The sequence below is a fragment of the Xenopus tropicalis genome, chromosome 8, assembly GCF_000004195.4.
Source record: "Xenopus tropicalis strain Nigerian chromosome 8, UCB_Xtro_10.0, whole genome shotgun sequence".
Lineage (NCBI taxonomy): Eukaryota > Metazoa > Chordata > Amphibia > Anura > Pipidae > Xenopus > Xenopus tropicalis.
Window position 1 is genome coordinate 53709021 of NC_030684.2, and position 25341 is coordinate 53734361.

The 25341-nt window shown below is 36.6% G+C and overlaps 1 protein-coding gene across 1 annotated transcript in view; it reads right to left on the reverse strand.

The window, feature by feature from the left end:
• Positions 1 to 1184: 1184 nt before the first annotated feature.
• Positions 1185 to 25341, reverse strand: part of diaph2 (diaphanous related formin 2) — a 760530-nt gene continuing 736373 nt past the window's right edge. Inside the window, exon 27 of the mRNA XM_031890756.1 lies at positions 1185 to 2631. Coding sequence (XP_031746616.1) covers positions 2567 to 2631 — 65 coding nt within the window. The 3' untranslated portion in view covers positions 1185 to 2566. The remainder of the gene's footprint in view (positions 2632 to 25341) is intronic.

Below are 25341 nucleotides of genomic sequence, written 5' to 3' on the forward strand. Positions count from 1 at the left end.
CTGGATTGGTTAAAAGTAAAAAGATGCTTTGCATATGAGTGGTTTATGTAAGAATTGCTTATTCTATCGATTTTACATAAAAAGACAAAAAGGGGTCATTTACAACCTTTTGGCATTTGGAAAAATGTCCACGATGCCCTTTGTACACTGCACTTTTTATAGATTTTTTTTTTTTGCACTTCCCCAATGTATGTATAAGCCTACCTTCATTTAGAATCTCGTATTTGTGTATGGCGGGAGAGGCAAATGCACATAGGCATACCTCCTTCCACTCTTTCCATCCTCTAACATGAATGTTATTCAGATGCTCAAGTTAGGAAGTGGCAAGGACACAGGCTGCCATGGGGCCATATCCAGGCAGACAGCAAGAACAGGGCTGCACACCCTGATGCTGAGCTGTACACTTATTTATTATGCTATGCCAAATTTTGTCACCATTTTTGACACAGAATTATCAATCTGCCACCTCGTGTCAGATTCCCCTGGGAGGATTGTAAATGACCCCTAACGTATCAGTCATAGCTTATTGTATTTGCAGAGAATATTTTTAGAATATATATATGTAGTACTACATGTAGCTTGGAACTGTAATGTTGACCTACTCTGAAGAAGCATTCTTTATAGACCAGAGGATATTTAATTAGCAATCCTGGAAACACTTTGACTAGAGTAGCACACAATAAGCTATGCATTCATTCCTCACATTTTATGTAAAAGGAATTTAAACCTTACTCCAAATTACCCCATTTCTGTACAAAGTAGACATCCCAAGCTTTATTACAGATGTAAGGGAACTGTCTGATGAGAATCATCCTTCTCATTTGTATTTACTGTATTGGGATTACAGTATCTAGTAGAATTAAGTCTAAAACAACTGGACTTTTCTGAGTTTTTCTTGAAAATGTTTCACCACTCATCCGAGTGGCTTCTTCAGTTCAAATGACTGGTAGGGAATTCCCCGGTATTTAAACTCTTGATGGTAGTAGAGTCACAGACATCCAATCACAATGGTTCCATTGAACTTGTTCAGTTAGGTGTTAGCTGAAACTGACAGGTGTAAGAAGGTATGATCCAATCACATCTTGAACTGAAGAAGCCACTCGGATGAGTGGTGAAACGTTTTCAAGAAAAACTCAGAAAAGTCCAGTTGTTTTAGACTTAATTCTACTAGATACTGTATATCATGACCTGGATGAATGAGAATCTTCATAGATGTATTGGGATTGTTTAGGAGACCTGACAGAGAACATAAAACTGCATCGCAATACCTGAAGTCTCAGTTCAGCAGATTTGGGGGCCTATTAATAAAATGAGACCTGTCACCCTAAAAACCTTATGCCCATGCACAGGATACATGACAGTAAGGGAGGGGGGATTGGAGGAGTGCAGAAACATCTAGGAAGTGCTAAGTGAAAATTGAAAGTAACTGCCTGAGGTATAGAGGCAGGGCATGCAATATATGATTGACATTTCAGATTGAATGTTTTAATAAGAAAAATAATTTGGAGTTCATGTTTTCATGATTTGAAAAGGACTTATACAGTTTTTTTTATGTCAGGGTGATAGGTCCCCTTTAATACCGTCTACAGAACTGTAACATTATTAAGTTCACATATTATATGAAAAGGGAATGTTTTTGAGCCTGAGACCATTTAAGTGTGTAATGCAGAAATAAGCCCCAATGTAGTAGGGATGTCTGTGGTTGATTTTAGACTTATTTCATCTCACTGCATAGAAGTGGGGCATTTTATACTTATGTCATAATAACCTTTCTAATGTAAAATGCACTTTGTAACATTTATTCAGAGAGTAGAAAAAGCAGGGGAGGGGAAAAGCATCCCGTTACCCGCAGAAAAAGTAAAAAAAAAAAAAAAAAAAGTAAGAGACCCATTTACATTCATGCCTGTGAATCTTACAATACGCTCTTTCACATAATGTGGCAACATGTCTTCAAACGTTACTGTTCCTTTGCACTATATGTGTGACTATAGTGAGAATAAAGAATCTAACAATATATATATATATTAAAATAAAATTCAGAATCTGCCAGGCCGCACAGATATTTGTGTTGCCAAAAATAAAGTATAAACCAAGATCATCTCATGTGTGCAATATTTGCTTATATCATGTGATTTTTTTTTTCTTTTAACATTTAATAGTGGTTACAAAGTATGGTGCCCTATAACTCTAGTCTTTATACTGGTAGCTTTGCATTGTAATAAGTCATTGTTACATTCTTTGTGATTAAGACAGTTTTACATTTTTGAAGCAAACCTTCCATTCAGTGACACACAAGTAACAAGTCAAATTTTACACATCTAATACTGTTTACTAGATTGTTATATATTTTTTTTTTTAATTCCTTTTCTTCATATATATGAACTCCTTTACTTCTAACTAATGGCAGCTCTAACGAGTTTTGAATAAATTACGCATATTTATCAATTCCCAAGTTTACACTTGAAGTGGTTAGTATTTCAGCCGTTCTTGCCTCCTCCACGGTGTTCCTGTTTCTTGGTAGAAGAGAGACGTGCCAAGTTTATTCATTTTTTTGGTGTACTCAGTATCACACAGGTACCATTTTCCCATGATGCCTGGAGCGTGACCTCTCCAAAGCAACTTGACGATTATCTGCAACATCAAAGAGAAAACAACCACATTAAGAGACTGAACATAGATGTTCCTTTGTCAACGGGTCTTCAAATGATCTTTAGAAGCATTTGAGTATACATACATACATAGAGAAAAGTGAATCTAAACAGGAACAAGGCAGAACGTAGGGATGGTTCAAGGGTTTTGCAATTACCATCAAATTAGTTATCTGATCTGAGAAACAGGAGTGATAAAAGCAGTGGAAGAATGTGCTAATACAGGTCCCTTGGCATCATCAGACTACAAGACAAACATCCGGCAAAACTGTTAGTGTAAAACACATCTGTGTAACAGTCAGTAAATACTTAAATTACAGAGAAAGTAGCAAGATATATGCAGAAGCAAGCACAATTGGAAAACATTGATTGATGTATGAAATTTAGAACCCCCTCTCCAAAACTTGAGTTAATATGAATGACTAGCCAAGTGCATGTACATAATTGCTGCATATGTCATACAATCAAAGATGTTCTCTCTGGTTTTCTAGAGATGCTTAACTGTATGTGCTTATTTTCTGCAATTTATGAATTTAACCTCTGCCTTCCTCACTTACTTTTATCTCTAGGAGTAGTGCCTGACATTCCCATCTACTAGTATTCATTTCTTAGTCTGCACTTAGTATCACCTTACTTACCAGCAGGAACTCTACAATCTCACTGGTCAGCCTCACTGTATGTCTCACTTCCTCTACCTATTAGAATATAATGGTGAGCAGGACCGGCCCCTACTGCCTCCTAGCAATATCCAATTGTAACTTTGAATCCTTTTTGGAAATATTTTTGCCTGTGTTTACCATTTGGTCTTGCATTTGTATCCCTTTGTACTATCTGAAATGATGGTGCTATATAAATAAAAATAATAAAATACAATTCTATTTATTTCCCCTTACGTTCTTTACTGTGATGTGCTGCTGCTTTTTTATACTTCCTATCATTGATGACATTAGTGGGAGACATGCTCCATTGACATATGATATACCTGCACTACATACATTAATTTTGAACAGCAATGCCCCATCTGTATTTGACCAATTACATAATTCTGCCAAATAATTTGGTTATCTTGTCAGTCTGGAGAATGCTGTATTAAAAACTCTTAAACTATTCTTGTTTCATGGGTCAGACTTCTAGATTTGCTTGTAGAACAACAATAAATCATTGCTGCATTTTCTGAAGTAGCTTGCACTGAATATATATTTGACTCCTTGGGGTATATTTATATTAATTTTATCTTTAATATTGCTTGATTATATCTCATCTGGATCCAACAATGCATTTAATAAAAAAAGATCTTACAGTTTTTTTTATGGAAATCCTTCCTGACTGCTCAGTACTCAGTCAACATATATTTATTGCTATTCCCATTAAGATGAATTGTCATGGCTTAGGAAAGATCTTAAAAAAAAAAAAAAAAAAACTTGCATGAAAAAGCAAGTGATTTATGCCCTCCTCCGGGAACTAGTATTATGGTATTTACTTTTATTATGAAGAGAAATGTCCTTTTAAGACCTTAACAGTACAGTATGATTTCTTGGGTAGCACTGGAGTTTTCATAATGGCTTAACACATGCTTTTTGGTATCTTTAATGATAAAAATAGAAATGTAGAAAACTTTCAAAGTGTGCAACTTTCTTAAACACTTTGCCAACAAGGCTAAAAACAAACATTTTCTGTTCAAAGTTACATGAACTTCTTGTTGTGACACAATCTGTCAGAGATACTAAAGCTGTTTTAATAGAACTTTAGATCATACTAAGGAGACTGACTACAGTGTAATAAGTAACAATGGCTGGACGATAAGAGAATGAAATAATGGAGAGATACGGATGAAGTCGCTAGAATTTGTGTGTTTGGCACTTAGCACATTAAGGGAAAATGTTGAGGCTGTGTGTGATGGACAATTCATCGGGTCTCTGTAATAACAAAACAGTACCTTGTACTGTTGTACCTTGTAGAGACAAAAGAAATAATTTAAAAAAATTTAATGGTTTGATTAAAATTGATTCTTATGGGAGATGGCCTTCCTGTAATTCAGAACTTTCTGCATAATGGGTCCCATACCTAAACAAACTTTCCCATTCTGGTTAAATCTGAGACTACATTTTACTGGTGCTGACTGCCAAATTCATGGTACATTTATGTCAAATGCAAAATGTCTGTGATGCCTCTGCTGCCTGCCATTAATTCCGGATACACATGCGTATTTTATGTACATATATACAGTATATTAATTAATTGTATTACTAATTAAGTGTTATTGTTGCTTCTGATATATATGGGTGAAGTTTATATTTTCTTTAGAAATAATGTGTTTGTGACCTATGCCCCAGGAAATAAGCATGTGGCAAAGTAAAGCCAAGTGTCAATAATAATCATTGCTGTTGCCCTATTTTCTGTCACTATGAAATGTCATTTATTCCCTGTAAACATCACAATCTACTATCGAGAGAAAGGAGTTTTAGTTTGAGGGTAGAGCAGAAAACAATCTGGGACCTATTTAGCCTTAAGTCCTAATCAGAGAAACAGATCTGGGACAAGCAGTTTAGTCCTGAGCTACTGCTGTTTAAAAATAGCAATATCTGTGTGCAAGTCTGTGTGTTTGGCATGTGTGTGTGAGTGTGGCATTGTTGCTAACAAGCTTCAGCTCTATACAGTGCCAATACTGAATCGTTAAAGCCAGTATTCAACAGTGTGAAAATATACAGAAATAACCATAACTGTACCTCTGCCGCCTCTCCCTACCCACATATAATAAACATTTATATATCAAGATTTAAAAATATATATATATTTTTTTTAAAGGGCCTATACATGATGAAGGCTTAGTTTGTTATGTGGCACAGGCCTCCTATCCTGCAGCCCTTTGCTAGTTAAATGTTGCTGAATAACCCACTTTTTCAACACTAGTTCAACAGCTATATCTTCTGCTGAACATTTATGTATCTACTGTTTTAATTAGGGAATATGTGTGGTTTTTGTTCATTCGTGAGTACAACCAGGCAGAATAGAATGAAGACCTGCATCTCAAACATGTATATAGACTTGGAATACAACACGTGCCATATTACTAATAAAATAACACAATGTAGTTTGAGAACAAAAACACCACTTTTATACTCATTTGGGGGCATACTGTACTTTACATATTTAATCATGTGCTGCAAAGATTTATTAGAGTAATAAAGTTGGCTGTTTGCACATTTCTAGACAATTGCCACAATTTAAGCTTTGATCACAAGCACATGATGATCCACTCTGTTCTAACAAATGCTTGGCACATATATTATAATGCAGCTTTCTGTATTACTACTATGAGTATTTCCTTCCTTGATAGTTACTTATAATAACTGATGTACACAAATTTTAGGCAAGCGCTCATTTGATGACCATTTAGAAGAAACATTGCAGGGATGATCTAGATAAAGGAATAGGGCCACCAAGTTAGGGGTATACTGAATCTTCCATCATGACCACTACATAACATCTTTTAATTATTTCCCAAATAGCCTATGTTTTAGGGAAGATAACACAAAGTGCAGGAGTCCCCAAAGTACCCAATACTTCCAACATTTGCCAGGAGTGGCACCGAGCAGTGAGTCTATGGACTCCCTCTGGGAAAGAGAAAACAGTCTTTGTACAACATATGCTTCTTACTCAAGGCAAGGTTTCAGAGTCATTAAACGTATTACTCTTTTTAAAAAAAAGGGCAAATTGATCACTTACTAATTTGTATTAAGCACTAGACCTCACTTGGAAAACTCAAGCATCTCAGCCTGTCCCATAGAAAAAAGTCTGGATACTGTAAATGAATTCCAAACTTCAAGAAACCAGCATTTTTAATCTTTAAAGGCATTAAGTTTGTCCAGGAGCAGTAATCCATAGCAACCAATAAGATGTTTGCTTTTAAAAAAGGGGACAAGTAAATGCGGCCTGTTGATTGAGTTTGCCCAGGAGCAGTAACCATAGCAACCAGTGTCTTTTATTACATAACCCCCTATGAAATAACATCAGCCAAAAAATATTTTACATATGGGGGATGGAATTTTATATTTCCTGTTGGTCTTTTCATAAAGTTGATGCCAAATGTGCTAGCTATAGTTAGTATTATAAGAGTCTGCACTGTGTATCAATATAAAAAAACCCTTATTTAGTTAGAGTACTTAGATGGCAACACATCTCTATTATGTGTATTTATCTTAATGAGTCATCTACCTAAACAGTGAATGGGAAAAAAATAAATTATGTTGACTGTTTACCAGAACGTGGCCATTTGCAAGATATGGCTGATGAAACATTGAGTAGATGTTCCATCAGGGCCCAAAAGACACAATCTTCCCTCACACAGTGTCTCTCGGGAGATTGCTGAGTTCTAAGTAAGGATACCTAACCCTATCCAGCTAAAGCTTATTAACTGCTTACTGCTAGCATTATGATTGCAAAGTCGTGCTTATTGGAACTGCTTTGGGCAGTCAGGGCATGAAGAGGTTAATGTATTGTCTGATGAATGTGAAGATGATAAATAATAAAAAACACAATGTGGGTTGTGCATTGTGGAACCAAACACTTCAGGACAAGGAGAGACAGGAGGTGGAGAGAAGGGAATGAAAGGACTGAAGCTACAGTGCCACCTAGCATCTTATTTCAGTTCACTGGATGCTTTAAATTTCTTTCAGCTCACTCAGAGGATAATCAATAAATAATACATTTACTTTACATTTCATTTGACCTAAGGAGCTTAATGTAAATATATAAATATAAAGTTATAAATAAAAGAACCGTAATCCTGTTTTTCTATGATTCCCAGAAATGCCAATATGTAGCTGTACCCTGGCAGAAGTGGTTGTTTCATTTGATTAGGGCAAGCTATTTCTATTTGCCCACTACAATGCCAGAATCATAGCTACATTTTCCTTAACCCCTTCTTTGACAGGGCTGTTTTAATGTAGGTTCTCAGTAGCACAACATAGATAAAAGGGATACCTGGAAGAATTAACTGTACTATGCAGACATCAAGTCCCTGATAGTTGGTGCTGTAAAATGTATGCTCTGTGGTAGGGAAGAAGCTAAAGGACAAGGAAAGCCATATTTATTATGGGGCAGAGGCCAACTGGTTAGACACCAGGTATGGGACCTGCTATCCAGAATGCTCAGGACCTGGGGTTTTCCGGATAAGGGATCTTTCTGTAAATTGGATCTCCATACCTTAAGTTTGATCAAAATCATTTAAATATTGAATAAACCCAATAGGCTTGTTTTGCCTCTAATAAGGATTAATTATATCTCAGTTGGGATCATTTAAAAGGTAAAAATTAGAATTATTTGCTTATAATGGAGTCTATGGGAGATGGCCTTTCCTGGATAACGGGTTTCTGGATAAGGGATCCCATACCTGTACTACATTGACCCCCTGAAATCATTACTCTACAACATCTCCTTGCCCGGGATCACTGCTCTGCTTACACCCCCCGCTTGACATCATTATCCAGTTTTATAAACTGGTTACCAACTCTAACAAGGAACTGGCTAATACATGGGCCTGTGTTTTTTTTTTTTTTACTGAAGTGGACCTTTCTTGTGCTTTTGGACCTAGCAGAGAAAATCACTTGCTTTGGAATGATGCCATGTGAAAAGGAATGTTTCCCTAATATAGAATATGCAATGCTAAACAATGTTGAGGTGTGTATTTGCTAAGGTCACATTAAATTGCCTATAGATTTTCTGAATATTTAGCACCCATCATCATGGCATGTTTTCTAAAGTGCAAAGCAGAAATTTTTCACGTTAGTTTTTGCACAAACATAAGCGTTACCTGTGGGGGCGGGTTTGCTGTTGAGTTACAGCACAACACATTATTGTTCATCCCAAATAATTTAACATTATTTATGTATTGATGTTAGGTGATCCAGCATTAAACGTGTTTGCAGTCACTTCTTATGCCATGTCGCTACTTTGTAAAGTTCCATGTAAGCACAAATACACTGTTTTAGAAATACAGTATTTACATAATGCCACTTTTTTTTTTTTTTTTTTTACAAAAAAGGGCAAAATAATTTCCCACAGCTTAATAAATAGGCCCCTTAGCCTAATACTATTTCATCTGCCAATGCAGATCTGACTGGCAGCTTTCTGTAACTGCACTGACCTGCAGCTTTATATGAGGATAAATATTAATCTGACTTCCTTGCTGAAATGCAGTTACAGCCTTTGAGCATTATCTCCCTTGTATTAAATTATGTTTTTACTATGTATGTATACATGTATCGGACCCCTTATCCAGAAACCCATTTTCCAGAAAGTTCTGACTCTATTTTAATCAATTATTTCACATTTTTAATAATGTTTTCCTTTTGCGCTATAATAGTTGATCCAAACTAAGATATAATTAATCCTTATTAGAGCCAAAACAATCCTATTGGGTATAATTACTGTTTAAATAATTTTTTGTAGACTTACGGTAGGAGATCCAAATTACCGAAAGATCCCTTATCCAGAAAACCCCAAGTCCGGAGCATTCTGGCTAATGGCTCCCATACTGTACTATCATTTCTAAAGATGAGCTAAAGGTGCCCATTTCTCATCACCTAAACAATTTGCATTGTTAATTGTTGGGGATAATAATGACAATATACTGTAATTTTTAGTCATGCTTCCCCTAACAAATTGCCATGTCTCAGTAATTTATACTTTTCTTCTCCTTTAATAAGTCAAGCAATCAAAAGGAAAATCTAAAATTAGAAACCCAAACAAGCAGGGAATAGAGTCTATGGATGCAATTTAACTGTGGCAGCTCTCACTTTTACAAATAAACAGAAATATACAAATGAATAAGGTTTCTTGTGAATCCAATTTTCTTTTTTACAGAACATGTACTCTGAGTGTGTCAGTGGCCCATTAAATAAAAGTATAGATGTATATGTCTGTGTGAGTGAAGGTGGGGTGTGAATTAAAGGGTTAATGAAGTGGTGCCTGTGCTTTCTGGCTTCTTTGGTACGTAACAATGTAAGGAAGTTTACAACAGTTTCCTAATCTTTAGGACAGTGTTGTATTGTTCACCTGGATATAATATACTTTTGTAAATCTAGGTCCAAACATTTGCAAGTTGATAGAAAAAAGAGCTGTGGCCTTTTGTACATTTCAATGGAGTACAAAAAAAAATGATGAGACGCTGCCTATTTCTATCAGGATTTTGCCTTCTCCAGTTTTGCTTTTCTTTCCGAGCTGCCTGCATTAAGGCCAAGCGTTTCCTTTATCACTGGCTGCTTTCTGTGCATAGGATATGAAGGCTTTTGGAGTCTCACTCACAATACACAGTGTGTGGCAAACAAGAAAAAAAAGATCATTGATATGGAAAATTGCCCCAAGATATGTATACACAACAGAAAAGCTAGGCCAGCTTTATACAAAGTTATGCAGGCATAAAATGAAAAAAAAAAAAGGGCATCAGAAATTCTCTGTACAGGACAACAATTGAGGGAGACTTACTGTGCAGTTACTTTCATTTTGTTATGCATTTTTAAACATATATTTCAATAAAGATGGAATCTGACCTACTTAATATGTTCAATAATACAGGGAGAACTGCATCTAAATTTTTTACATTAAAGGTGCTTAGCAACATGATATTGGCAGTATACTCTATTACGGATTTTTTTTTATTGTAAAGAGTGCAGCTGGATCCACCTGGATCACTTAGGGCACGTGGCATATGGCAGGCATTGATTTCAAGGGTGTGGCAGTATGTTCCACAAGTCTACCTATCTGGGCACTTTAAGCAATTATTAAATTGTGAACAATGGTGGAACTAGAGACCCATACCACCTGCCATCACACTTTGCAGCTGGATCTCATGTGTAGTCACACCTCATGTGTCTCCATGCTAGTTATCCCACTGGTGAATAATTAAAGCAAAAAAAAGAACCTATTAAAGATGAGCACAAGGCAATGCAGAAAAAGTTGTTAGGTGGTGTTAAAATAATATCATTATCCATAGGAACATAAAGAAAATGTAAATGGCTAGCTTGAGGCTGCATTGTGGAGCTTGATATGGAGACAGATTACATTCAAAACACTGCCCTTGATGTGAAATAAAGGCTTTGATTTTTTTTTTAATTGGAGTGCTGCCTGTTACTGCGCTACTGCTTTTGTTTCCCCAGCTTCTCCTGAAGCATAAGCCTGGTGCTTGGTAAAGCGGGATCAGTCCCAAGTACTGAGTGAACAGAGTCTATAATGGCTGCATTACAGCTCTTACATGTATTGTCCTCGTCAATCTATTGTTGGAAAAGTATTGAGATTAATTTAACACCACATACCTGTTTCCATTCCTCTGGACTTCCATTGATTTGTTTTATTTATATAGCATTTTATACATAGAAATATGCTGGTTGGCGATGTTCCTTGACTGCTTTTGCGAACTTATTTACCAATTGGTTGCTATTTACAAGTTAGAACCTATGTTTGTAGATCAGCCCAAATGTTTTAAATCATAAGAAAATACTTACATCTGATGGCAGTGCCCATTTCAATTTTTCCTTATTACATGAGCACACTGTCACAGTAAAGAAGTGTACTACAAGAACTTAAAATACACTGTTATAGAACTCAAGAGGCAAATGCAAGTGGCACATCCCATATACTTGTAGCTGTCTATTTGCAATAATCAGCTGTATGAGATGTCACACGGCACTACTAAAAATACATTGTGCTAAACGGCTCAAGAAAACCACCTGCTTTTCCCACTTCAGCTGTACCATATAGTGTACTATGGAAGCCTTCTGTTCTCACATCTATTTTGCTGGTATTTCATCCACAAAGGTATACACTGCAATTAACCATTTATTAAATTACAACCCAGGCACTACCAAAGAAATTGCTTTTTCTAGGATGCAGAGAATGGGTTAAAAAAGTGACGTTAAATAAGAGGCACGAAGCTCACAGACAATTAGCTTCTCTGCACTGGCTGGGGCATTGCTTACAGAATCTAAGGAGTTAAATAAAAAAAAACTTTATCACAAGTTATACTTTCTGTCTAATACAAAGCCCCCTGGTAATGACACCAGCCACTTCTTCCAGACCTTTTATTAACTTTCTATCACAGATATGATTGAAGGATTACAGAGGTGTGCTATTCACAAAGCTATTTAAGCCAAGGGTGCAGTTCAAAAAGTATCTTATAAAGAAAACATTCGTTCTGCGACCCTAGTCAGGCCAAGGTAAAATGGGTTGACATTGAGAGCACCTCGTCTGTTTGATTTTGTCTTTTTTTTCCCCACAGATTTATTACATTTTAAGTCCAAAGTATTCTAACAAGCATCTCTATAAGCTCAGTCAGGGAGATGTTGTTCATTGTATTTTGTCCTGACGTCCAAAGCTCCACGACATGCTCAGACTGTATGAATAGTTAGCTCTGCATATAAACACTCTCCATGGGAGGAAAACTTTCCTAAACATCTTTTTGATTTTATCACCTAATATCTTGCCTTTGATTTGAGCTCCCTGTGAGTAATTCTGACAAAGGCTGTTTTTTTTCTAGCCAGACTATAGAGCAGTGTGCCTCTGAAATAACTGTGGTCTGAAATAACCCATGTGGAAATGTAGATCAAAAGACATTTAAAGTGCAGCAAATATGCCTTTGCTTTCTTTATGGCAGACAGCTTACATTACTCCTTGTTCAAAAGAAATCTCTTGAAGTGTGAGCAGATCGTTTAGGCAGAGAACAAGGTGTATTTTAGCAGAATGGCCGTGTTTGAGATGAGGAAAATAGAGATATATATATAAGGATACACGGCACAGGGACCAAGTCACACACCCCAAATATAAGTCTTTAACTGAACCTGCTAATATGCATTCACTATGGACATAGAACCAGTGCTGCTACTGAACTAAATATCCAAGTCAAGAAACTTCTCTTTTTTTACCTTATTGTCCATCAGCTGACTTTAAAGTGACACTATAAATGTATGCATCATAAAGGGTTACATTGAATTTAACTTAAAGCAGTCTTACAATGTAGCTCAGTCATACTTGCTAAAAGGTTCAGCATAGCCAAATATACAGTGCTATCAGTGGTTTATGCTCATGTGTTTGATTACAGTATAATACCAGTAGCCAAACCTTGCACAGTTATTTAGGTATGTTACATTACAGGATAATTGTTGGCACACTGGTAACTGGGATTCTCGTTGGTAAATATATTCCTGCATCTGACAAAAATGATGTCTCACCTACTTTTAGAGTGCTGGTGGGGATAGCAAGGCCCTATGATCCTTTCTTAGCAATATCTATTGTGTTAACCATAAGTGAACAGAGACCTGGTGTGCCACATGCTCCTAAGTGGCACACCATGTCTTGGCAATTAAAAGTACAGGTATGGGACCTGTTATCCAGAATGCTTGGGACCTGGGGTTTTCCAGATAAGGGATCTTCCTGTAATTTGGATCTCCATACCTTAAAATAATTTAAATATTGAATAAACCCAATAGGCTTGTTTTGCCTACAATAAAGATTAATTATATCTTAGTTGGGATCAAGTACAAGGTTCTGTTTTATTATTACAGAGAAAAAGGAAAATTCAAAAATCAAAATTATTTGCTTATAATGGAGTCTATGGGAGATGGGCTTTCTGTAATTCGGAACATTCTGATTAATATGTTTCCGGATAATGGGTCCCATACCTGTACAGGCAATAAACACACGTTGTACCCCAGAGGGTAGACCAGTCATAAGCGAACTGAACTATCCCAATTATTAGAGTAATCTGTGGTAATTCAATATTCCAAGTGATGACAATGAGAAGTAAGAGATGCACAGATTCCCACAAAAGGTTATTTTACTGTCCTTTTCATGGCTACAGAGTACGTGTTTTAAGACACATGTAAAACAGTCTAATTTTAAAAGAGTTCTAGTTTAGGACAGCAAACAATTTAGGAGCCAAACCTAACTTGGGAGGGACATGACGGGATAGAGGACGGGTGAGCAATAAAGCAAACAATATCTATAACCAACAGAAAATGTGAACTTCAAAGCTATGAGAATATGTATGCTAGTTCCACTGTTGCCAAGTGTAAAGGTGTAAATGCTTTGGGATTTCTAAATAAATGATTTTAATAATACTCATAAAAAGCAGCGTAGAAACTTTCTCCTGCGCTGCTCACCAGGACAGCTTGTGGAATTGAAAGACCTTGGCTTCTGTAGAACCTTTCGGGAAGTAGAGCTACAAATTTCCCATTCCGCCTTAAGAAATGGGACATAATTAATGACAATGAGAGTTAGGGACGCCCCAATTTCTCCAGGGGTTATTCCTCAGTCACATGCTTTGTAGACATGTTAAAATCTCCACTGCTCTTGGGACAATTCCCTTTGGTTCCACAAGTCAAACTTAACACACATTTTTTACATGTCTGTCTAACTATAATATCCTTTCCATCCTGACACGCAGAGGTGATTTAACTTAAGGAAAAAAAATAGCAAAATAAAAAAAGACACCTTCATATAAAGACCTGTATTGCTCTTTGTTCTGTTTTCATATGTTGAAAAATCTAAGGATCTCTATTAGTAATAGGCAAATTCATTTGCCAGGCATGGATTGGCTGTAAATGTCTGGGTTTCACCATTGGCTAATTTTTTTTGCGAAACGGGTGACAAAATTTGCCGTGAAAAATTTGCTGCATGTCAAAAAATTATCACCTGTGTCAAAAATATTTGCAGCTCCTAGATTGGGTCTGAAGTACTGCAAATTCTAAAATAGGTGCTACTCAATAGAACACTAACTCAAATGACAAGTATTACAAACACAAGTGAACTAAATATGCATTGGACTTGAATCTGATGAATGCCAAAAGTCAAGTCATGGTTGTCTAAATCATATAAATGACAATTAAATAAGTTATGTACACTTGGACTGGTTACTTGCACATATGATTGGATTCAGACTTAAATATTGCATTATGCTTGATCAGCATCATGAGCACCATGTTTACAACAATGTAAACATTGAAAATGGATTGCTTTGCCATCAGTATGGATTTATACTGGCTTAGTTATAATAAAAAAAACAAGGTACTTTTTAATTATTACATTGAAAAAAAACCCACAATGATTAACATCTTGTTTAACTAGGATTCTATTAGAAATTACAATGCCATACTTCAGACATCTCTGGATTAAAGATTCCATATTGTATATGGAAATAAGCAGGGCCCTCCGAACATCCTATTTTGGACAGTAATTGAATGCTGTATGGATGTGTGGTTTACTACTTACTTCATTGCAATAAGTCCATTCATTTACTACAAGTAGAAATTCATTACACTACAAATAAAGTTAGTTTGTGGAATAGAGGTGCTATCAGCAATTGACTCGTACAGTTTGAGGTTCCGTCAGGTGTCATTGAGGCACCCATATGCATAGTAATAATCATGAATAGCAATAGAGAATAGAAATAAATTAAAAAGAATTTCAGTAGGTATAAATATAGATCGTTATGATATGATTGTTAATAATTTTCTAACCACAATCACCATTCCTTAGATTAATACCAGGTACCTGTTGATGTAAAAGACATGAAGATTCATGTTCTCTCTTTTTATGACTAGAGGGAGCAACAGTGCTGTGTTTAAAAGTCTTTTATATCTGTAAGTCAGTATCTAACAATTCTTTTAATGATAGTCACGGTGCATTCATAATTAATGTCCAGATAAGAAGGATATAAGATGGAACACACTGTTATAAATGACCTAGAGTGAACTAAAAGTAAGACTCAGAGATAGACAAATGTGAAGACCTGTCATCCTAAATGTTTACAGTTAAAGGTGTCACCTGTATTCAACCTACTATAAGCAAGAAATGTAGCACTAGTAAATCCATTTTCATTTTCTTGGTAGACCTATATCTGCACCACACACTGTTAGAGCCTGAACATTTGTTTATATCATGAAATGTGATCATGGCATTTTCATGATATTTGAATTACTTTTTATTAGATTTAAACCCCCCCACCAGCTTTTTACAGTTACAAGGTCAATTCATCAGTGCTCCCCAATAGGGCTTACAATCTTGTATCACTATCACATTTCCACTAGGGACAATTTCATGGTAGGCTGGAGGAATTTGAAACACCCAGAAGAACCCTATACAAATAAGGGGTGAACACACAAAATCTAGAACCCTGGAACACAGTAAAACTGCACACAATACAAAACAGCCTAGTATTTCAGTTTTTTTTTTGTTTGTTTTTTTTTAATAGAGAGCAGAATTGGGATTATGCAAATGCTTGAAAAGTTCATGTTTAATTAAATTGAATTTGTAATTTGTAAAATAGAAATTTCCTTTAAATACAGGAGTTGTTTTCAATCCCTGCATCTCTATCCCTATTAACGGTATTCCTTTGCTCAATCCACAAATTTCCTGATTCAGTTGGTAATGTGATCTTTCCCAGACTGACTTTCTCACTATAAGAATTTTCTTGGAAATTCAGTGTCAATCAATGAGTAATTAGGTGTGAATGCTGTGAAGCTCTGAGAGTAAGACAAGTCCCCTGGTGCCCCTTGTAAATAGGAGATGGTAAAGGAACTAAAGCAACAGGGCTCCAGGCTGTAACTGCATAACTGAAGCCCCAAGCTATACCAATTCTAATCTGCAGGCTCTAGAACACACACACATATTTATATGTATGTGTGCATATAAATTTGTAGTCTGAACATTATGGTACATGTTTCAGATTTGTGCAGTAAGTTATAAAAAGTGATGTGGTAACAGTATGTGGTAACAGTAAGTTCAAATGTATGTATGGCTAGGAAATCTGGCTGAAAAATCAGTTGAGCAATAAGCATGTCACACATATATGACAAGATGTATATGTAAAAAATGTCAACCAAATTTGCCACACATTGCCAGGCTTTGCCACGTAAAAACCAGCATAATTATTTTACACATTTTTTTTACCGACTTTTGCTAGAACTTGTACAAGGTCTGAAGTGGCATAAAATAACAGTCAAATCTAGCATTTGGATGGCGTAAAAAAAAAAAAAAAACAACTTGATACAGTTGTCATTTATTTACACAGCTTTTTATACCATTTTTTGGCAAATTTAGTTTTACGCAGCATAATAAATAGGCCCCTTTGTGTTTGACATACACAACTCATTTGACTCATTTAGTAACAATGGGAAGGACCTGTTCAAAGTTATTTATTAATTAGTGTTGTTGGTTACTGCCACCCACTTTCGGAATTGAACTTTCACTTGAAGCAGCAAAAATGGTTCTTCATGGTCTGCATGTACATGCACTATGGGTCGATTGAAGGGGTTGAACTTGAAGGACTATTGCACAGTCGAGAAAAAAAAGCAGCTTTTTTGTTAAAGTTTAGCCTTTCGCTCTACTGCACATGAACGAAGACCGAAGGAGGAAAAGGATCACTCACGTACACCCGGCCGGTGCAGTTTTCTCCAAACAGGAGCAACGGCTGGGGTTTTCAGGTAAGTGATTACAAGCACTGGGAGGTGCCTAACATTTTGGCACCCCCCAGTGATTGTAACTTTCGTTCTCATTTAATGAATAAGTCACAGAGAATTTACCAGTATCCATACATCCCAGCATCAGATAAAAGGCATGTGTTTAAGGATTTTGTTTAGCATATAAGTCAAAAGATGGTTCAGCTGTGGGCTGGTCTTCACACCCATCTCCTATCCTGATTTTATAGAATTAGACTCCATGATCAATTCCTTTACATCTTTAGAGTGCCCTTTTATGTAGCTGACCTGCCCCATTTACAACATTGGTCCACTGTGGCTGATATTCTAGTTTTACAAAGGTGCCAACCGTATCACCCAATGCTAGAGGGCTCAGTACCCTAGTGGTACCTTTCTGTTTCTGAACAGATACCCAGAATGCTAGTGCACTATCCCTCCATTAAGAGCTTAGGAAGGGTATAACCCCTGTATGTTTTATAGGCAAAACATTTGGCTAGTAGCAGTAACCCATAGCAACCAATAAGATATTTGAGGTGACCAGAAAAGACTATTTTCTGATTGGTTGTTATAGGTAATAAGTGTAAAAAAAATGATTTGCCTTATATTCCACAATCCAGTAAGTTAACACTTTTAAAGATATTACTCAACATGAAGTTAGTATTGTTTAATGCAAAGAAAGAAACAAATAAAAGGAGGGTACAGCATGAAAGCCACTGACTATATACAGTACACTATGCACTAGTGCAGCTCAGGTTATGAGTAATCTTACTCTGAACTACAATAGAAGTATGTAGCGAGAGTCGGATTCAAGTAATTTATCTGGGAATAAGTCATAAAGTTGGTCAGTTATTTATGTTCCAGCTGTGAAGATTACTGGACAGAAAATGTCATTTTGCTGTGAAAAACAAGACACAACATTTTCAGAGCCAGGAAATTGCCATCTAACAATATAATTTTGAAATCAGAATGACATTTCCCTAGGATTCCCTCTGCTCAATGCCCTTTATGTGAATTATTTATAAATACTGCATAATGCCTTTTCTTCCTAAACATACAGAGGTATGCATAATGTTTTCAAATAGCATGGCAACAAAAACATCCTAGATATATTTATAATGTGTGTTTCATTTAGTAATGATATGTTTGCTTGTTGATAAAAAGAATGAACTTTCTTTTTTACCTTCTTTTTTGAATAGGCACCCTTCTCTTTTCATGCCCTCCCTAAATAACAGCAAATGTTATATTCAGATTAAGGACTCCACTATTTGGCAGCCACTAGGTTAATTACAGAGTGGGCAGCTTAGTTTGAATTAACTGGATGTTTCACAATAGCCAAAGATAGTAAAGAGGTCAGGGCAGGCTATATACAGTGCACCTACTTGCACATATGTATACTAGCACCCTGCACTCGTTTGTGCCTACTTATATTGCAGGATGTGCAAGGACACAAAAAAAGTCAAAATATAAAAAGCAAATAAAGCTCATTATATGCGAGTCTTTCTTATTGAAAAGAATACTAAAAGCATCAAAATGTATATATCACACCTTTGTGACTTCAATATGCATGTTTCCTTTTTATTATATTAAGCACATTAAAATACAGAATATTGTACAGTACAATGGGGGTTTAACCCAGAAAATGGAATCAATTAGAACATGTTTAGGTGCACTCAAACCTGTGTCTTAAATACCAGTGCACCAACAATTAATGGGCCCTAAACAGACATGAACACAAGAGGTTGACTGACCAGATCACAAGTAGTCACAAGTAGTGATGAGCAGATCTTTCAAAAGATTCACGAAACAACGAAAATGGCTCGCCACAAAAAAGTCACGACAATTCTTTTGGCTCAAGAAAATTATTTTTGGCCCAAGACAAATTTTGACGCTTGCGTGCCAATGGTGAAACAGAAATTTGCCATGAATCCATGCCTGGCAAATTTTCCCACCCATCACTAGTCACAATGTGATGGACCCTAAACAGCAATTGGCGGATTTTTCTGCGAAAAGGGCGACAAAATTCGGCAAACATCTAAAAATTGCTGCAAGCATCAAAAGAATTTTCACGCATCAAAATGAATTGTCACCCATCAAAAGAATTGTCTTGGGCCAAAAAGAATTGAGGAGATGGAGTTTGATAAAGCAGACCTGTATTTAGATGTGCTGTATTGTAGCTGCACCACTGAAACATAACAACACTTGTTGCTATGCCAGAGGCATAATTTAATTCAGCTAATATACTGAATTATGTCCAAGGGTAATGACAAAGCACATGTTTAGGTGACTCTCAGACTATTCATCTTGTGCACTAAATTGGTGCTTTCAGGGGATTGTTAGCAGAGGGCAATTATTCACACTATGTGCAATGCTTTAAAAAACTCGAACAGTTATATCTCTGTATTTCACCTAAAAATATTTGTGCGACTTTTTTTCAATTTATTTTTTGTATTTCCCTTACAGTGCAGCACAAAAGGGGATGCAGAATTGCACCTATACCAAATGTCATACTGAATTGTTTGGCATCTAGTTGCACACATACTGTATATTCTAGCAACCTAAACCAGAATCCAGTCTGTGCCTACTTAGATGTAGGATGTGCAAGGACAGAGCAGAAATGTTAAGGGTAGAAAAACACAAAACAGCAACAATTGTACAATACTGGTATTTTACTTGCATTTTAAAACTCTAAATAATGCAGCATGATTAAGAGTCATTGTACTATTCCCACATTTGTCTACATTGCCACTGCCTTAAACTGCTATGCAAAGAAGCAAATAGTGTCATAGGTCCCCACGAGTAGATTTAATTTAAAATATTTTACTTCGGAACTGGTGGTCCGTCAGCAGCTGTTAACTTTTATCTTAGCAGCAGACCTGCTGATGAAGCAGCATTGAAATCTTTGCCAGACAAACCAAAGTTACTGTCTATCAAAGACTCATTTAAACACAACATACGCTAGCCTCTAGGGTACTCAACAAATCAATCTGCTTTAACCTTTTCTCCAAGGGTAACTGGCCTCTGAAATCACACAGGGTAATGTTCTTCTATAGGAAGACACTGAGATCAGTGAACACTGTTCTATCTTATTGTGAGATTGAATTCCCATCAGAGAGGAAAAACTCAAACCCAGGGAATAAGAGACTCTGCATATCGCATTAATGTCATTTTTTTTCCCTTTAAACATTAGAAGGTTGATATAAAGTTTAATTGGAATTGTAGGAAGGGAGAGGTCTTCGCTGTTGTAAGCAGTAAAGTGTAAGACCGATTGATGGAAAGAGCTATTTTCCTATGATAGAAAAAAAATTGTAGATCTTAGCTTAAAACCCACAAAAGATTATTGTTGCCAGTTCTAATAAATCTTCATTTTATCAGGGCAATTTTAAAGACACTTGTCCAAATAGTTTTGGTGGAAATCTTTAGTGTATGTGAAATGAGAACAAAGAATATGATGATCAAGAGCTATCAGAGATAATGGTGATGAAATTACATTTCATGATTATCCTATCTAAATCAGCTTAAAATCTTTTGAAAAATGCCTATTGTTTAGAATCTTATGCATGTCTGCAACTGCAGATATAAGCTTCAAATTATGCAGTGTAATTGACTGAAATGACTATTATACCCTGGTTATACATGCTGGCAAATTATTGTAGCTAGAGCTCGCTTACTGGAAAATAATACCTGGAGTAAATTATTCGATTTAGTAAGATCCAAACACTGATTGCAAATGTAATGAATGTTTACAGCATGTACTGCAGATGTTACCATTAAAACATTATATAGTCAATTCAGTCATAGAACGCATACTATCTGAGATGCCCCCCTACAACAAAAATAGAAATGGAGCCAACTTTACCTAGACAGATAGCATGCAAGGCCCTACCATATAAATAGATCAATTTCATCTTTCTGCATTAATATGAATGCTGTGACATATTATGCCATCCTGTGCCATTTAATGTCAAAACAACCTTCTTTCACTCTGTATATAGGAATGCTTGAAGACTCAGCAGAAGGGGGGAGGGCTTGAGGGTCAAATAACTTTGGAATCTACAAGCTGTATTTGGTGTATGACAATAGTACTGGGATGACAGAGAATATCAAATCAAGTAAAAGCTACAAGATGTCAAAACATGATAGGTGCAACATCAATTTGTGGCCCTTTTCCATCTCTAATGCCAATCCCGCCCGCCCGCCCCCCCCCCCCCCCCACAGTATAAAACACACAAATGACTCCTTTTGTTGGTTGAAAAGACTGCAGCCAAATTTATTAACCATAGGTTAACCAATACTTACATTACCTTTTGCAACACAGTAAACACTAAACTATCCACTTGATCCTCAAAACTAGCCACTGAAGGCTGCTGTTATGGAGATCCCCTTTACCCCGATCTCGATAGTCCTGAGGCAAACTCCCTTTTTCTTTACCCCTCCATTTAACAGCTGCTAAAATCTGCTATTCCTAGCCTCATCTTAAAGGAACAGTAACACCAAAAAATGAAAGTGTTTCAAAGTAATTAAAATATAATGTACAGTTGCCCTGCGCTGGTAAAACTGGTAAGTTTGCAACAGAAACGCTAATATAGTTTATATAAATGAGCTGCTATGTCAACACGGGGGGCAGCCATTGAAGCTGGGAAAAAGGAGAAAAGGCACAGGCACATAGCAGATAACAGATAAGCTTTGTAGAATATAATGGGGTTTTATCTGTTATCTGCTATGTGCCTGTGCCTTTTCTCCTGTAAATGGCTGCCCCCATGGCTACACAGAAGCTTTATTATATAAACTATAGTAGTCTTTCTAAGGAAAACACACCAGTTGTACCAGTGCAGGGCAGCATTACATTATATAGTAATTACTTTTATACACTTTCATTTTTTGGTGTTACTGTCCCTTTAAAGCAACACCTCCATCTCTCAATCCCTTTCACTCTGCTCTTACTATTATCCTTCCCTGTTTGCGACTAAGTTACTATCTCCCCTCAGCCTCTTAACCTGTAAGGGAGGTTTGGGCTGGGAAAGTAAAATGGTGTTGATTTCCTTCTGCTCTGCCTACTTTATCCCTACATTTCTCCTTCAGATAATCCGCCCCTGCCTACAATTCACACAATCTCTTGCACCTAATTCTTCCCATGCCCACTTCCTAGCCCTGTCATGGCCCTGTCCCTTCTTCCTACAGTCCCTGGGGTCCCCTTGATCAGCATTTCAGTACTCTGCACTCTCTCTCTCGGAAAGGCTATATCAAAATGCTCAGTTTTAAGAGAAAGTCAAAGCTTATTGCAAATATGATTAGCTTTACAATTTCTTTAAAGGAGAAGTAACCCCCTGTGCACATGCACAAATGCATCTCTATGTCCAGTCACAGATCACTCAGTAAAGAAACCCCTTGTTCCCCCTATACCTCAGGGTCCAATGTAGAACTGCTAAGCAGCCTGGGTCGCTGCCAAGTTTGGCCACCATAGGCACCACAACTGTTTTCTGCTCACTAAAGGACAATGTGGCTAGCAAATCTGATAATACCATGCTAATAATCCAGGAAGGATTAGCATCAGTTTGAAGATCCTGCTGCCTTTCTCTCCTAATAGAAACTGCTGCATATGTCTGCAAGGTACCGGAGGAGCTAAGCAGTGACCCGCTCTCTATAATTGGAAAAGGAAGGCCCTTCTGATAGAATAAAAATAGCAACTGAAATAAAAAAAATCTAAGTACCTGCAATCTAAGTACCTGCTCCCTGAATAGGAAAAATAGGGACAAAACAGCAATAGGGACATCAAGAAGAGATATTGATAAAAGGTACCAGTGATGAGTAAATTTTTTCACCAGGCATGGATTCAGTGAATTTCCGCATTTCACTTTGCAGTCGCGTCAAAAATAGGCACGGTTGCATAAAAAATAGGCATGTGCAACAAAAAAAAAAAAAAGACGTGCAACAAAATATTTGTGTAATAAACAAGTTTCGCAGATTTTCCGCCGTTTGCAAACTTTGTTTCGCTAATTTTCTAGCAAAGCAAAACAGGACAGATTCACTCATCATGAAAAGGTACCCACTGAAACCCTCAAGTTGCACTTATTTATCACTGGTCTGGAGTAAGCTATAATATTGTATATAGCATGCTGAAAGAATCAGGTTGTAACTAATTGAACCAAACATAAAAAAAAAAAAAAAAAAATATTCCCTTGAGTCGTCTTCCACAACATCCTTCATATCACTAGAGAACACTGACCTTAGCCCTAAAATGAACAGGAAGAACATTGGTTTCCTCTGGTTCCTGAGCAAGGTTTTTTGTTTGTTTTTTGGTCTCCATTTATTAGAACATTTATTAGAACATTGCTGGCACTTAACTTAAGAGTTTGATTGGAAACTTTCTTTGAGCTTGGCTATTAATGTACACTTCAAATGTATATAATATTTTGAGTTAAAAAAGCATGGGCAAAGGCTCATACAAATGTACCTTGGTTAATATTAATGACTTGTCTTACATCTCCGTGCGTGAACTAGCTGAAGTCCCACATATACAGAGAATGCCACTTGTGGTCTAATTACCTCACAGAAAGATTCCCCAGGAACTGCATACCAAGTCTTTGAGCAAGCTTTAATTGTGAGGACTGTCGACCTGCTATAATTAGAATTTAGTCTAATGAGTATTTCTTTTTTAAAGTAAAAACCTTTAGAGAACCTACAGCAAGAGCTGATATTGCTTGTTACTGTTATAAAAGAGCAGCACCAAAAATCACTTGTAAGAATTCAATCGCAAATTCAGTAGTTAAAGTTTTATTCTATAAATATATAAAGAATTGTGTTTAACAGGTGTGATCAAATTTATAATGATAAATAATATGAATGTCATAGTGGTTGCACAGTGATTTGTTAGCGCTTTGTATGTGGTTATGATCTGTATGGGATTGTTACCACAGTGCAAAAATCTACCGTTAGGTCACTTGGCTGCAGACATATGCCTCTAGTGAGGAAGCTAGGCTGTAAGCTCTCCTGGGGAAGAGACTGAAGTTGATATGCTCAGAATGTTGGCTCAACAGTAATCAAGGAAAATAATGACTGAGCGTTATGGAATAGTGATGAGTGAATCTGTTCCATTTCGCTTCACCGAAAAATTCTCGAATCTTTCAAAAGATTTGCGAAAAGGCGCCCGCAGCTATTCTTTTGTCACCCGTGACAATTTTTGGACACGCAGCAAATTTTTCCACAGCTAATTTTTTCATCCGTTTCGTGAAACAATACACCAATGGCGAAATTCAGAAATTCGCTGCGAATCCATGCCTGGCGAAACATTTCGCCCATCACTATTATGGACTTTTTGTGTGTCAGTTGAAGAACTTACTACAAAAAATTACCATAAACCATTGCTTTTTTTTGTCGGTTTCTATTTCTACATATCTCAACTAAAGATTTTAATTGAATAAGGCAGGTAAGGTGGTGGTGGCCTCTGGCTGTGTGTGGGGGGGCAGGGAAATGTTTGCTCCAAGATGTTTAGAGGCACCTTGCCCATCTCTAGACTAAACATATCTAATTGCCTTGAGACATTAATATTTATTTTTATTTAGGCAAACAATGAAGTATCTTCTGCAAGGTTTGGAGAGGCCTCACTAATATTTTATAATATGCACGCATTTAATGTTTAGTAATGAAAAATAAGCAGTAATGAATGTCTCCGCAGTCAATGTGGCCTAAGGTTTAAGTTTGTGATTCTGTGTCAGTTCCTTCTGACCTTGAGGAAGTCACTTAACCTCCCTCTGCCTCAGGCACCTAAGCATAAATGTGTGAGCTAAGCATAATTATGTGTACTCCACTGTGTAATATTAAAATTGCCATGCAAGCATAGCTCAATTAACATACAAGCCACTGGATTTAGAGTTTGGGCATATGTGACTTGTATCCTCAGGAGATAAAGCATAACAATATTATATAAACATATATGTATTCATTTTATTTCAAATTATATTTAATTAGTGCCTAAAGGAGAGGGGCTAGAGTTTTGTTTAGTGACAAACAACTTGTTTTTTATATAACTGATGCAGACAAGATCAGAATCAGGCATGAGACTGTCTTATTGATACATAACCTAAAGTGTCAAACCTGCAATAGATATAGTCACAACAGGTGATTAAGATTTTCAGGGGTTCTATAACAACTGTAGGGGTAAGGTTGACATTTAAGCAATAGGTGAAGTTTAGGCAATAAGTATTTAGAAGATATCCTCCTGCTTTTTT